This window comes from Marmota monax, unplaced genomic scaffold (genome assembly GCF_021218885.2).
Source record: "Marmota monax isolate L192 unplaced genomic scaffold, Marmota_monax_Labrador192_F-V1.1 WCK01_AAM20220418_F8-fsc00035, whole genome shotgun sequence".
NCBI lineage: Eukaryota > Metazoa > Chordata > Mammalia > Rodentia > Sciuridae > Marmota > Marmota monax.
Window position 1 is genome coordinate 3,409,264 of NW_026691961.1, and position 16,188 is coordinate 3,425,451.

Below are 16,188 nucleotides of genomic sequence, written 5' to 3' on the forward strand. Positions count from 1 at the left end.
GATAGAAATTGTCCAAATTGTCCATCCCGCTGTTCGTTGAAAATGATGTGTGTTGCCTATAGGTTCTGTTAAAGGGGATTTTATAGTAACTGCGTAATCATCTGAACAAAAGATTACTTCCTATCTTTGTGGTACAAAAATAGTGCTCAGAAGAAAGCTCCATTGAGGGTAGTTATTTTTAATAGTTGAACCACTTGGACATTTATTGAGAGACCTATTGAAGTTCTAGGATATGCATTTGGAAATGATCTGGGAACACATTCTGGGAATAATAAATTCCAGGGGAATCGCTGAAGTTTTTTAACCTATCTTAAAGACTGTTAGGAACTCTGTCCTTTCCTTTGGAAGTGGATATTACTGTGCCTACAGCAAGACTGGCACCTCAATGCTCATGGTAATGTGGGGAATGATTACTTGAGTCCTTTTAAAAGTTTGGAGCAGGGGTTGCTGCTCAAATTTCATAGCTTTTAAGTCTCCCCAAATAGGCTCCATCACTCTACTGCATCTTTTGTGTGTGTGTGTGTGTGTGTGTGTGTATAAAATCTCCTGCTCTTTTCTCCCAACATTCCCCAAAGTGTGACTTCATGGAAGAGTAGTATTCCTTTGCAAAAGGTGTGTTGTTTATTAAAGTATTTCAGCGTGATCCAGACTGCTCCCAACCATCCAAAGCTCCAAGGCAAACTGCACACTATTTCCTGAAATCCACAACTCCTGCCCTTGCCAGTTTATGTAGGGGAGTATGTGGTCTGCGCCTATGTTCTCTCATATTTCTTTCTGAATTCCCTGAGTTTTTAAAGAATCTGGTAAATGCATTCAAAATAAATCCAATGTATAATATAGGTGACTATAAATGAATGAGATTGGTAGTTAAAAACGATGCTTAATTGAGCCAAAGCAAAAGGCTGACCAGGTAGGTGTTTGACAAAAGTTTGCACCGAATAATGAAAAGCAGTTGCATTTTGAAATTCTGGATAGAGAAGGTAGTTTCTTAACATAGTTAGTCCTAACATTGCTTATGCGTTCTACTGCCTGAGGTTTACATCTTTCCTTAATATGACCTCTAATGCAAGAAGGTCCTGTCAAAGCCATCCGTTTTTGGAGAAGGAGCTTATTTAACCGAAATGCCCCATAAAGGACTTCCCTAAATACCCCATGGGAAGAAAGCCCTTTTATAACCAGGTGCCTTTTTCACAAGTTCTCCAACTATGTTTTTGCCCCGCCCCCAAGTTAAGCCTTATTCCTGCTGGGTAAGAGGAATACAAGGCAGCAAAATTCACAGAAAGTAGCTCTTTTTTCCTTTTACTCGAAATTTCATGAGGTGGGCATGAGAGTCTTCTGGAGTCACAAACACAGGCTAAGGGCTTGGCCAGGCCGGTCAGTGCAGGGAGGACGAGGGACACCCGGTTGATGGGGACCCCAGCCCAGGGGAGGGTTGTCACGTGTTCATTTCTCTTGCGACTGACACTGCGCAGCAGCACAATTCTTCAACTTATCGGTTTTCTATAGAGGAAACTTAGCTGCATTGGGATCCAATAAAAATAGGTGCTGAGAGCTAGCGCCGCGGCCAACCCCGGAGAGACGGAGACCAGACCGCCGCAGCGGCAGTTGAACGGCTTCCGGCAGCCCGGAGCGGGCACGCTGATTGGTCAGCCCGTGTCCCCACCCCCTCAACCCGGCGCGGCCTCTCTCTCCTTTGACCCTGATTTCAAGCCATGCGCTGAGCAGCGGTTGGTCTGTCCTCCTTTGAGCCTGAGCTTGATTCGTCCAATGAGGAGCGAGCCTCGCGAAGGCTGTCGGGAAAAGAGCCCGACCTATATAAGGGGCCTACGGGGCGTTCCCTCGCGCTCCAGTCGCGGTGCGGGTATCCGGGAAAGGTACCTGGAGGGTGCCTTGCGCTCGGTGAGACTGCACCTCAGGGACGATGGCGGAGGGAGATAATCGCAGCACCAACCTGCTGGTGAGTCCCCGCGGCCTGTCCCTAGGGAACCGAGCCGGGCTTCCGGATTATCGCGGGGCTCAGCGGGGCGGGCCCAGCCCTCGGCCCCCAGTTCCCAGGACAGGCGACGACGCCGGACCCCCGGGCTGCTTCGGTAGCTCCTGCGTGGCGGTCCGCAGTCGTGTGGACCCCCAGTCTCCTCTGGGGAGGTGCGGGGCCGGGCGAGAAGGTCGCGTGATTAGCCACCGCGAATGGGGTTTGAGGAGGAAGTGGAGAAAGGGGCTGTGGCGGAGAAGCCTGGGGTGCCGGGGGGCGGAGGGCCGCCAGGGGCTTGGGAGCGCTGTTGGGGTCGGGCCCCAGCCATGTCCGGTTCCTTCCTCCTGTTGGGCCGTAACCTAATGTTCTGTTCCCCCTAAAACTTGGGCAAGGGTGGAGGGTGAAAGGGCTGCTGCCGAGAATTTGTTGGAGCTGGCATAACTTAAAACGGCAGAGAGGCTGCGAGCTCGCTGCAGAGAGCTCCAAGTGGGGTCCAGCCGAAAGGACAATGGCAGGTCTCGGCATTTTCCCGGAGGTTGGAAGTCTGGGGTGCGGGGGCACTGAACGACTGGGGACGATTTTAGAATAGTAACCAGGGATGCGAAAAAACTGCGTGAGGTAGTGACAAATTTAATTCCTTCCTAATTTAATGAATTTGCACTATCTCGGCAAAAACGAGAGACAGCCTTACATTATCTCCATTGCCCTTCCCCAAGGAAAGACAGGCCACACGCCAGAAATGAAGAGGAGACAGTTTGACTTTTGTACTTAAAGAACCCAAATGCCGACAGATTAAATGACTTAACAGGGTCATCTTCATTGTGCATGATTTTCATTTTGCATTCGGTTTTTTGAAAGACATGGACAGCCCCCACACCCTTCCCCCCCCCTTACACACACACACACACACACACACACACCCCTTCTGTATGGTTAGTCACCAGCATGGTTCCTTTTAAGAGGATTAATTGAGGCGCAAGGAAATCACCCAAGTTCTATTGAAATGGGATTCGGAACTCAACCACTCCTTACAGCAAAGCAGTTTAATTTTAAAAAGGGCAAGGCCTTGGTTCTTGATCTCCTAGATTCAGATCTGCTTATCTCTAGGCATCTTGGTTTCCCCTTCTATAAAATAGGGTTTGTTAGCAACACCTTCCTTTTAGAATTTTTGGGGGATTAACTGGAATATAAGCTATAAAATGCTTAGTTTCTATTTCTTATAATCTATTTAACTATTGTTAAGTGTGGGATATACAGAAATTCTGGGGTCACCTTGGTGATTGTGGCACTGATAAGTGTTTTTATTAAGATTAACCGACATTATCCTATTTATGTATTTTTCAGTGGTAAGTATGTAGGGACTCTTGGGAGTGTGGTTTTTGTTTTTATTTTGACACTGGAAATTGAACCCAGAGGCACTCTACCACTACATCCCCAGCCCTTTTCATTTATTGCCTTGAGACAGGGTCTCACTAAGTTACCCAGGCTGTCCTCCAGCTTCAGATCCTCCTGCCTCAGTACCCCCAAGTGAGTAGCTGGGATTATAGGCATTTGCCACTTCCCCAGCTGGCACTTTGGTTTCTTGTCATTTTTTTCTTCCTTTACCAAAGTCAGTGTAAGGGCTTTTGTCACATTAGCTCATCTTAGAGGTCTGCTTTTGGCTATCAGATTTGCAGAGCAATCTGAAGTCTAACCAAAATGACCTCATACATGATAAGAGAAACAGTACTGAGGAGCTTTTGAGCTTGAAGTGCCACACGAAATTTGGTGGAAGTAGTTTTCCTTAATTGTGCAATGAATGCCAACATCTAAGTGATTCCATTACACAAAGAGCTATTTAGAGATTGAATGCTGTTCAGGGAAAGGCTTTCCTAATGGATTTAGAAATAAGGAGTTTAAATCAATGAAATGACAAAAACAACAGATCAATTTTAATCACCTGAAATGAACAAACTTAAAGGATCTAACATTAATACTAGGCACTGCCACATGATTCTGTTTATGACTTCGGTGAAATTAGTTAACCATTCAAAGCTCACATTTTTTAATTTCAAAACAAGTAATTGTCTCTCTTTGTGGAGCACTATAAGGATTATGTCCCATTATGGTTGTAAAGAGTAGGTAGCCCAATGCTTGAACTTTAAAGGATAGGGTTCTTTTCCTCCTACTGGCTTCCATCTTTGGTGCCAAAACTGCAGTTTTTCAGAAACTTCAGAAGCTTGTTTAAGATAGTGATCTGGTTAAGAAGTCTTTTACATGTCTGGTGCCTTAAAAGAAATGAACCACTTTTGTGAACCAATTTAAATGTTGGTTGTGTGTAGGCTGCAGAGACTGCGAATCTGGAAGAGCAGCTGCAAGGATGGGGAGAAATGATGCTGATGGCCGATAAAATTCTCCGATGGGAGAGAGCCTGGTTCCCACCTGCCATCATGGGTGTGGTTTCCTTGGTGTTCCTGTAAGTGAGCTATTAGATTACTAAGGGTTGTGCTTTTAGTAATAAAGGCTCAAGTAGCACATAGCTTCCACTTATGGAAGCTTTTGTAATATATAATCCGCAAAGAATGCCTTTGCTTATAAGCAGTTCATGTACTTTCCAGAATTTGTCATACTTATGTAAACTTGGTAACTTAACACAGCTAAATAAATCAGTGACACTCAACCCCCTTTCCCTCTTAAAAAGTATTGTGAACCCCCAAAGAGCTTTAGACTTTTTATGTTTACATTAATCATTTTTCCTATGATAGGCCAAGAAGCCTCTGGAAAAACCACCTGTGAGAAAACTAAAGAGAAAACAGCAAATATGATCTTTGAGAACTTATGGACTAAATGCATGGTTAAACATTTTCAGCTAGAAATAATGGTGACTGTTATTTCTAATTTTGATTAATATTTTTCCTTTTTTAACAGGATTATCTATTATCTAGATCCATCTGTTCTCTCCGGTGTTTCCTGTTTTGTTATGTATTTGTGCTTGGCTGACTACCTTGTTCCCATTCTAGCACCTAGAATTTTTGGCTCCAATAAATGGTAGGTGGCATAATTTGGCAGTCTCATTTCTGAGGAGCTACTGAACCCGGTGGCTGTGATTAGTATGCTGTAACTAAGTACAGACAGTTCTCTAACCATCAGACACCAAGGGGTTAGATTTATTGCTTTTATGTGAAGAATCTCTTAGCCAATTTTAGATATAAATCATGAATTTCCAGGACATATCTCTGTGGGTTTGGGGTTTTTCGTTTGTATTCATGTGTTTGGGGGTGGATACTAAGGATCGAACACAGGACCTTGACAAGCTAGGCAAATTCTCTACCATTGAGCCACATCCCCATCCCTTTTTTAAATTTTTGAGACAGGGTCTCCCTAAGTTACCCAGGCTAGCCTCAAACTTAGGATCCTCCTGCTTCACCCTCTTAAGTAGCTGGGAATCACAGGTAAGCGCCACTGCACCCAGTAGTTCTGTAGTTCTTTTATAGGTGATTATTTGTTCTGACTTTTTTTTTTTCCCCCATTCTAGACTTTATTGAAGTGAGTTTTTTTGTTTTTAAATGGATAATATTTTAACAAAGGATTATAAAACTTGAGGTTTATATAAAAGTCACATATTTATATTTACATTAATATTTAATATAATTTCACAAACTATATTCAAATCAATACAAAAGCAGTAAATGGGAGATTTCTATCCACATTGATTTAGCAACATTTAATTAAGTGTCTACTATGTTACGCACTGTTTTAAGTGCTGTGAGATATTTTGATCTTGTGCTTAAGGCTGAGATATTGGGACACTGGAGGGGCATTGAGGCAGTGCAGTGGTAGTTAGCTAAATGCACACTAAGGACTTCAGGATAGATTTAAGCTATATCTGCAAATAGGTACGATTATATCAATAGCCAAGACTAGTATTGAAACTATTTTAATTTCCCTTTAGAATGTTGAATTTCTCACTTTTGATCCAAATAATGAGCCAAATTACATTTTTAATAGATTTTTTAACCAGTTACCATTCCTTCTTAGTTGTTTATTTTAATGTAATTAGTAATCTACAAAAATTTATAAAAATGAGAATTTTAAGTATGTGCCTTATGAATTTTTAATAGCTGTGAATTTGGGGGAGTTTGCTTAAATTCTGGGATGAGTATGTTGCATATTTCTGTGAAGATGTTTTCCTTACAGAATGGATTAGCTTTGGAACTGTCCCTTGAATTACTTTTTACCTGAATTAATACTGTTGGTTTTGAGACAAGTTGGTAACCATACAGTATAACAGACTTTACAAAGGCAGTCAATCACTGACCTTGACTTTATTAGCTAAATGACATTCTAATCTGCAATTCATGATTCCCAGAGGAAAGCTTTCAAATATAAACACTGATAGTCTCATGGTCTCTTCCCCTGCCCACCGCCCCCCCCCCCCAAGCTATATCCCCAGTCTTTTTTATTTTATTTGATTTTGAGACAGGGTTTGTTAAGTTGCTGAGGCTGACCTTGAACTTGCCACCCTCCTGCCTCACTGTATCAAGTCTCTGGGATTATAGGGTTGTGCCACCACATCCAGCTGGAACTCAATTGTTGATAGCAAATGTTAGTTTTTGATTTTACCAGAATGATCTTATGGGGAAAAAACACTGTTGCATAGTCGAAATCTAATCTAGACCAGGAACACGTATCAAGTCTCTGGGATTATAGGGTTGTGCCACCACATCCAGCTGGAACTCAATTGTTGATAGCAAATGTTAGTTTTTGATTTTACCAGAATGATCTTATGGGGAAAAAACACTGTTGCATAGTTGAAATCTAATCTAGACCAGGAACAACATACAAGGTCTACTTGTATACAAGAAGTCCTAGGCTCAGTAGGAATCCTCCTGCTTTATCTGATGCTGCAGTTTTCCTGGGATGAGGAGTAGAGGAGAGAAGGCAGTGCACTCCTCAGTGCAGGCCTTAATAGTTGTCACTGTGTCATGTAGCAAAGACAGTCCAGAGACAATTGTTTATTTTTTATCAGAAACAAGATAAATGGGACTGTCTCAGAGGGTCTTTTAAAATTAAAAAAAAAATTTTTTTTTGTAGTTGTAGAGGGACAGAATACCTTGATTTTACTTGTATTTTTATGTGGTGTTGAGGATCGAACCCAGTGCCTCACATGTGCTAGCGAGCGCTCTGACACTGAGCCCCAGCCCCGTGTTTTTGAATTTTTACTACTATTGTTTGATGCTTTTATTGTCCCTTACTGAGACTAAAGTGTAAAGAATTTGGATTTGAGCTAGGCATGGTAGCATATGCCTATGATCTCACTTGGGAGTCTGAGACAGGAAGATCCCTAAGTGCAAGGCCAGGGTAGTCAATTTATAAGACCCTGTCTCAAAAATAAAGTGAAAAGGGCTGCAGATGTAGCTTAGTGGCAGAGCATCCCTAGGGTTAACTGTGCTCACCCACCCCCCACCCCCCAAAAAAAAAGTATTGAACTGTTTATTGCTATCTTGGCATCAAATGTATGAAGCCCAGTTGGGGTTATTAAGCCTTGAATATTTACCATCTTGCTGCAGAGTGCTCAAATACAGCTATTTGGTGGGAGTGTGATGGGCTACAATGCAGAATGTATTAGGACCTGAAAAATAATATAGGACTAGAGTCAAATTTTTACTGAATTCTACATGGCCTTGTATAAGTCACGATTTTTTTTTTTTTTTTTGGTAACAGGGATTGAACTCAGGGGCACTCGACCACTGAGCCACATCTCCAGCCCTATTTTGTATTTTATTTAGACACAGGGTCCCACTGAGATGCTTAGTGCCTCGCTTTTGCTGAGGGTGGCTTTGAACTCCCGATCCTCCTGCCTCAGCCTCTCCAGCTACTGGAATGACAAGCATGTGCCAGGTGGCGCCTGGCGTCATGAATCTTTTGTTACTGTCATTAACCAAATGAGGCTTTAGAAAGTGTAGATTGCTATTAATGTACACACACACACAAGCTTCTTTATATAAAATTTATTCCTATACTATAAAAGGTGTCTTAAAGATAGGTGCAGTAACTTTTTAAACTTCATAAGATAATAGTAAACCATTATATTTTTGTTTTATTTTGGACTGACTTTTTTTTTTATGATACCAAGGACTGAATCCAGGGTCACTCTTCTGTGGAGCTATATACATCCACAGACTTGATTGTGTTTTTAATTTTGAGACAGGCATTTGCTGAGTTCCCCAGATTGGCCTCAAATTTGTGATCCTCTTTCTTCAGCCTCCCAAGATTACAAGGCATATGCCCCTGTGCCGAGCTATTTCAGCCTTCTTTAGAAGATAACTCTTTACATGTAAAAGGACAGTGTATTTCTGTCTGCTGTAGAGATTTGCTTATAACAAAAAGGAAAATTGTTTTTCTAGGACCACTGAACAACAACAAAGATTCCATGAAATTTGCAGCAATCTAGTGAAGACCCGACGCAGAGCTGTGGGCTGGTGGAAGCGCCTCTTTACATTAAAGGAAGAAAAGCCTAAAATGGTGATATATATATTTTTTTTACTTTGTCTTTTCAAGATTGAGTTAATTTTGATATCTTTGCAATCTAATGATAGAGACGGCCTTTGGTTTTAATAGTTATAGTTGAATATTACTCCATTTGGATAACTCCTTAGTACATTCATCAATGTGTGTGTGTATTAGGCTGAATCAGTGAGAGTTAAAAAGTATATTTTGCACTTAATTTTTTGTTCTAATAGGGCAAAATTTTTCTTTCTTTTACCAAAGTAAAAGAAATATAACTAGAAAACATCTGTTTGCTTACCTCTGTCAGCTTAAGGCTAAAATTCTTTTTCTAATCTTTGAAAGAAACTTATTTGATAAAAGTTACATGTATGTGCACAAAGTGTTAAGTTTTGATACATGTGCATATTGTGGAATGGTGAAATAGACTCTTAGAGTCGGACTTTGGAGTTGATCAATTCTTGTTGTTTTCATTGCTAGTACTTCATGACCATGATCATTTCTCTTGCTGCGGTTGCTTGGATTGGACAGCAAGTCCACAATCTATTTCTCACCTACCTGATAGGTAAGTCTTCAAAGAAAAACTAGAGGCATATCCTGATCAGGGAAGTCTACCTGTAGCTTAGTCAATAAACAGACACGTGGATGCTTATCCAAGTTTAAGGCACTGACCAAAGGACTGTGGGTGTACAGAAAGGTGATAAGCCGGGCCCAGTGGGGTACACCTGTAGTCCTAGCTACTTGGGAGGCTGGGGTAGAAGAATTCCAAGTTCAAGGCCAGACTGGGTTCTTAGCAAAAATGAAAGGAGGAGGCTGGATCTCAAAGGTAGAGGACCTGCATCCAGTCTCCAGTAAGAAAACAACAACAAAAAGTGACTGAGATTCAGGTCCTCCCTCTCAGGGAATTTATCATCAGGGGAAGTAAAGACAAAACCTTAATTACCAAGGTAGAAAGTAGTGTACAAAATAAAAGCAAAAGAAGAAGAAAGTAGTGTACAAAAGATAAAAATAAACTGAGGTGGGGAGAACATCATGGCAGAAGTTTCTGGGTTAAATCCCAATGGAAGTAATGGATTTCATATTGCTTCTTTCCATTCAGGGGGTCTGACAGTCTGGGGATCTGCCTTCTTTAAAATATTTAGGGAAAGTAATTGCTGCCTCCTTAATTTTGTTTGCTTATTTATTTTAAGTGACTTTCTTATTGTTGCTTCCTGGACTAAACCAACATGGAATCATTTCGAAGTACATTGGAATGGCCAAAAGGGAGATAAACAAGCTTCTCAAACAAAAAGAAAAGAAAAATGAATAATGCATCTATCTGCTTTATTCCTGTGTTAATGGAGTCTGCATCACCCCTGGGAACAGTTGCTACTATGCTGTCTGGATACGAAAATGTTACAGAAGTAGCTCTAGCTCCGCCTCACTCTGCCCTTAGTTGATAGAAATTCACACTTGCCAGGTAAGGCTTTGCGCACAGTGTCTTTGAGTCAGGTATAGCTGGGCACATTTTCATCAGTTGACCTTAAGTGGACAACTCATTAGTGAGTATGACTCGTCTTGATTTTTCTCACACAGGGTTAATTGAATTTTTACTTTTGATGACTTCCTTTAAAAATAACAGTGGTGATTTTTACTTTTTAGTATGATTAACAGTGTTGACATTTGTTCTAGCTACTGCAGGGTAGTGGTCTGTGGCTATAAAAAGCTGAATCTACTGTCTGCTTCCACAGTCTACTTTAAAAAACTGTCTGGCTTCATGAATATATATAGAGACCAAGTTTACTACTTCTGATGAAGAGACCAATTAAGATTCGTTCCTTGTGCTGGTTTTTTGTTTGTTTTTTACCATGGGAGAAGAATCCCCATGGAATAAAATGAAATTAATTCCATGCCCTAGTTTGTATAGGTTTCAAACTCCCTTGTGCAAAACTTAGCCATTTCTAGGAAACATTGATTCTTTGTTCCACAGGGAATCTGACAGGCTTAGAGCTCTTGTTCTCTGCACTACTTCAAGTTAGTAAACCCTTAAGCCTTTTTAACAGCAGACTTCTAAAAGACTGTATTTAGGATTTTCAGCATACTTAGCATTTCAGGTTTTCAGCTGACCTAAGTACACTTAGGTCAAGACCTGTGTCTGTGACCTTTACTCCATGACCAGCTAAACAAAGACAAGTGTGCCGGTGTTGAATGAAAATTCATTGCAGTAGAGAAAAAAATAATCTGATTCTTAAGACCAGAGAAAGCCTTCAAGGGTAAGCCTCAAAATTCCATTCTTTGGTAATAATGGCCATTACTTGGTCCCCCTCAGTTTGGCATTGAAGAGAGTTCTACACTGATGACTTTTTTTTTTCTCAATATTTCTTTGAAAAATTCAAGGGCTGTTGGTGACAGCAGACATGTAGTGATAGCTGGTCTCTGGTTTATGTAGACCTTGTGACTCTTTGGAAAGCTTATCATTCTTTCCTTCTCAGTAGCTAGAAATTTAGAGTAGTTAACACCTGTAGGAATAAACCTTTGAGGGCCAAAAAATGTGACATATTTGGGAACAATTCTTAAGCTGATGAACTAGCTGTAAGATAGTTTGTGAATTTATTGCACTGATGCTGTAACCCTGTACCTTCTGGTGCATCTGCTCCTGAGTAAGTGTTGTTCTCTCCCATCTTTCTCGTTGTAAACAGTGGCACCCGTTGTAGTATATGTTTGATTTTCTTTTTTAATGTTTCATATGACAACTACCTTAATTTTACACGTGTTTCCTCATTGTAAATAAGCCTGTTTTCTTATCTGGATTTTTTTTGTGTGAATACATGTTCTACCAATTAACTACTTTAGCAGTTTTAATCCTGTATTATTTCTTCTACTTTGTTTTGTGTAATGGGGAAGAATAAAAGTTTTAAAAAGCTGGAACCTCTTCCGTAGTCTCATTTTTTTCTTTTGTTGTTTGTTTTTGTACCGGGGATTGAACCCAGGGGCACTTAACCACCAAGCCACATCCCCAGTCCTTTTCTGTATTTTATGTAGAGAGAGGGTCTCACTGAGTTGCTTAGGGACTTGCTAAGTTGCTGAGGCTGGGTTTGAACTCGCGATCCTCCTGCCTCAGCCCCCCCTAGCCACAGGGATTATAGGCATGTGCCACCAGGCCTGGCTCACTTTGTTTTTAACTGAACCAACTTAGTGTTCAGGGGGATGGATTTCTGAATCCACTCTATGTGATCATTACATGGCTCTAAGATACTCTTTAAAAATAAAATAAAAGGCTTACATCCAGGCACCATGCTGTGTTAGGTGGAAGAGGAAATACAGAAAAGAGGGGCAGAGTGTGAGGGGCTGGAGGAAGGGGCAGGAATAAGGCCTGGGACCTGGCTCTCTGCTTGACATACAAGAGGTGCTTGGTAAGTTATGGTTGGGTGACTTCTGTATTTTTTGGTACTGGGGATTGAACCCAAGAGCGCTTTGTCACTAAGCTATATCCCCAGTCCTTTTAATATTTTTATTTTGAAACAAGGTCTTGCCAAGTTGTGAGGCTGGCCTTGAACTTGAAATCCTCTTGCCTCAGCCTCCGAAGTAGCCTGGATTACAGCTGTACACCACCAGGCCTGACCTGTCTTCTCTTGAAACACTTTAGAATTGGACCTCAAATGTTTTACCTTTGGGTCTCACTGGCTACGCTTGGTGGGTTCTGAGAACCAGTTTGGTAGCAAATTAAGTTCTGAGCTCCTCTACCCCTGAGCAAGTATACAGATCCTTCTTTGTAGCCTTCTGAGGGTTTGGTGATGTGCAGTAAGGGACACCCCAACCCAAGGTCACCACAGGGGTTCCAATGGTCACTTGATGCTTTGAAATGCTGGCCTTGAGCCCTGGTGCTGGGGTCCTATGATTCCCAGTTCACATGGGAGGAGATTTGGAATGAACCTCCCAAGAGGGAGGTTTTCCTGGGTTTTTGTTTTTGGTTTATTCTTGGTTCATGGTCCCCCTGAGCTTCCCTCCACCCTATATGGCTTGGAAGTTTTAAAGGGGGGAATTTCATACCAGCAGTTCATCTTCCGTATATTACCGTTTATTTCACTCTGATCATGATCAGTCCTGTTCCAAGGACTCAGCAGGTCCCAGTTTGCCTACAATAAAACCCATAAACCTGCTGGTCTTGATGACACACGCCTGTCATCCAAGCTACTGGGGAAGCTGAGGCCGGAGGATCGAAAGTTCTAGGCCATAACAGCAGGACTGTCAAAAAAAAAAAAAATCACAAACTTGTAGGAAGTTTACATAGCATTATTTATTTTGTTACTGGGCACTCTACCACTGAGCAATATCCCCAGTCCTTTTTGTTTTTTTACTTTGAGACAGGTCTCACTAAGTTACTGAGGCTGGCCTTCACCTTGCAATTCTTTTGGGTGACCTCAGGGGCACTCAACCACTGAGCCACACCCCCTGGCATATTTTGCATTTTATTTAGACATAGGTCGCTCAGTTGCTTAGCACCTCACTTTTGTTGAGGCTGGCTTTGAACTTGTGATCCTCCTGTATCAGTCTCCTGAGCCACTGGGATTACAGGCATGAGCCACTGCGCCTGGTCTCAGCCCAATTTATTATTTTGAGACAGTCTCACTAAATTGCTGAGGCTGGCCTCAAATTTGTGATCCTTCTGCCTCAGCTTCCCAAACCACAGGGATTTCAGGAGTGTACCATTGTGCCTGGCTCCTTTAAGCTCTTGATCAATGTTAAGAATAGGGCTGTTTTGGGGATGGGGCTGGGGATGTGGCTCAAGCGGTAGCGCGCTCGCCTGGCATGTGTGCGGCCCGGGTTCGATCCTCAGCACCACATACAAAGATGTTGTGTCCGCCGAAAACTAAAAAATAAATATTAAAAAAAGTTCTCTCTTAAAAAAAAAAAAAAAGAATAGGGCTGTTTTGGGCAACACAGCAAGACCCTATCTCAGTCAAAGGGTGTGTGTTTCAGGGGGGTTGCTATAATAAACTAAGAATACCTGTCACACAAAGCCTTTTTTTTTTTTTTTTTTGGTACTGGGGATTGAATCCGGGGGTACTTTACCACTGAGCCACATCCCCAGCCCTTTTTATTTTTGAGACAGGTCTTGCTAAGTTGCTTAGGGCCTCGCTAAATTGGTTAAACTGGTCTTGAACTTGTGATCCTCCTGCCTCAGCCTCTGGAGTTGCAGAGATTACAGGCATGTGTTACTTGCCTGGCTCCATGATCCTTTTTTACCAAGTAATTTTCACTAGTATTTTAGACAAATAACCTCTTCTTTGCTTTGACTTTTTAAACAAAAGCTAATTTTATGATTGAATCCATTTAAGCTGCCTGCAATAGCACAAACTCAGCAACTCAGAGAGGCCCTAAGCAGCTAAGTGGAATGCTATCTCAAAGTAAAAAATAAAAAGGGCGGGGGATGTGGTTCCATGGTTGCATGCTTGCCTAGCATGCATGAGACCCTGGGTTTGATCCCCAGCACCACAAAAACAAGAACCATCACCAAAAAAAAAAATAAAATAAAATTAAATTAAAGCACTTAAGAAAAGCACTTGGTGGCAGTCACAGATTGGTAATACCCTCCTGACACAGATCAAGTAGCATTTGACAATTCCCTAGGTCACTTCTATGTGTGGAGCTGGGTGTGGTGGTGTATTTCTGTAATCCCAGCCACTCAGGAGGCTGAGGCAAGAAGATCACAAATTCAAGGCCACCCTCAGCAATTTAGCAAGGTCCTCTCAAAAAACAAAGGTTTGGGGATGTGGCTCTATTGTGAGTGCCCCTGAATTCAATCCCCAGTACCAAAAAAAAAAAAAAAAAAAAGAGTGTGGGGGGCAGTAGACATTCTAGGATTATGACAATACCCCCTCCCTTTTATTGAGACAGGGTCTTGCTGTGTTGCTCTAAACAGCCTCATTCTTAACATTGATCAAGAGTTAGAAGAGGCCAGGCAGAGTGGTACTCCTGAAATCCCTATGGCTTAGGAAGGTGAGGCAGGAGGATCTCTCCTACAACAATCCAAATCTCTAAAGGGTTGAAACTCATAGTTTTGTTCCCGCCCCGCCCCCGCCCCGCCCCCCAGCACCTGCTACAACACCTGGCACATGGCAGGTACTCATGAGATGTTTGTTGAATGAATAAATGAAAGCACTACATGGAGGGTGGATGTGCTAGTATTCTACTTGTGTTAAGGCTCTTGAAGGAAAATGATTTTGTTCCCTTAATTTCTCAACTGTTGCTAAGGCCCTCAGTTACAGTAAAGTGCAGTTTTAGTAAAACAAGTCATCAATGTATATGGAACTAGTATGAAAAAAGAATTTTCACTTAAAAAGCAAATGGTCCTTCTGTAACAAAATATAACCAGGGAATGCTAAATCCCTGCGACACAGGAACCGGAAGCTTTGTTTTTGTCAAAGTTTGCTTATAATCTGAGACACGGTGGCTGCGAATGTGTTGGACTGAGACAGTGTAGAATAACTGCAGGGAGTAGAGTCACTCCCTGCTATGAATTCTGTCATTTATCCTCCTGGGAGCCTCAAGTGATTGCTGGTATCATCCCCACTTTACAGAAGGGGAAACGGATTTGCTTATTCACTTATTCATCTACTGTGTATCGAGGGCTTCCTGTGTGCCAGGTACTTATCTAGAAGTTGGGAATACAGCGGTGAAATCTCTGCTTGCTTGGAACCCGGTGGTCCAGGGCTGGGAGACTGACATAGTCATACTTCCAATGTTTCAAGTGGAAAGCGCTACGGAGAAACATGGAGGCGGGGCTGGGGGTGGTGGACAGGAAGAGGGCTGTGTGTGTGGTTGTGTGTGGCTGAACAGAGATCAGAGAGAAGCTGGGGACCTCTTGGCTGACTTGGGGGGAGAAATGCTCAGGCTCAGTCACAGGGAAAAGCAAAATCAAAGGCTCTGTGGTGGAACAAGCTTGGAGTGTTGAAAAAAAAATGCAAGCAGAGGAGATATGGGGTTGGGGGCAGGGATGAGGTTTGGTGTGTAAGGAGAGGTTTGCACCAAGTAGGACCTTATAAGCCTTGTAAGGAATTTGGATTTTACTAAGAATGACGGGGGTGGGATGGGGTGGGAGGGGCCGGGGGGAGTGCTCTTTGAGGGTGCCTGCTCTGACTTCAGTTTTAAAAGGGTTATTCTGATCGCCATGTGGGAAAGACACGGTGGGCAAAGGGGAAGTTGAGGGTGGCAGCCATGAGGTAAGAGGGTTGTTGCAAATATTTTAAAAGTGAGTTAACTTAGATCGCCCAGTTCCAAGAGAAGGTGGAGCCAGAGTTCTCTTCCTCTTATTTGATCAGACTGTGGGCCCTAGGCTGTACCCAAAACTCTATGCTCTGTCCAGAGGCAAAATTGTGAGCATCTACTAAGTATGTGCTAGACTTTGTTCAAGCCCCTTACCATCACTACCTCATCTGTTCCTCGAAACAACCTTTAAGAGGCAGCTTTTATTATTATTATTAGTAGTAGTAGTACCCCCAGTCTACAACTGGGGAAGGTCCAGAAAGAATAAATGACTAACCCAAACTAGTTCTCGTCTGGGTGCAGCCAAGTGGACAAAAGCCATTGATTCAGAATTCTGGGTGTTAATTTCAAATCACTTGTGGCTCTTTTCCAAATTGTGTGTTCTGGAACTGGGAAAAAGCAGCTGGACCTCCAATAAGTAAGTTCTAAGATTTAGAGTAAAAAAGAAACTACCAACTAACAAAACATTTTAACATACACACGAG

General features: G+C 42.2%; 1 protein-coding gene across 1 annotated transcript; it reads left to right on the forward strand.

Moving 5' to 3' along the window:
* The first annotated feature begins 1,802 nt into the window (after positions 1 to 1,802).
* On the forward strand, positions 1,803 to 11,365 carry Arl6ip1 (ADP ribosylation factor like GTPase 6 interacting protein 1). The gene is made up of 6 exons (XM_046436587.2): positions 1,803 to 1,957; positions 4,294 to 4,427; positions 4,880 to 4,999; positions 8,359 to 8,476; positions 8,939 to 9,023; positions 9,649 to 11,365. The coding sequence occupies exons 1-6, from the start codon at positions 1,922 to 1,924 to the stop codon at positions 9,765 to 9,767; spliced, it is 612 nt and encodes a 203-aa protein (XP_046292543.1). The 5' UTR covers positions 1,803 to 1,921; the 3' UTR covers positions 9,768 to 11,365.
* Positions 11,366 to 16,188: the final 4,823 nt, after the last annotated feature.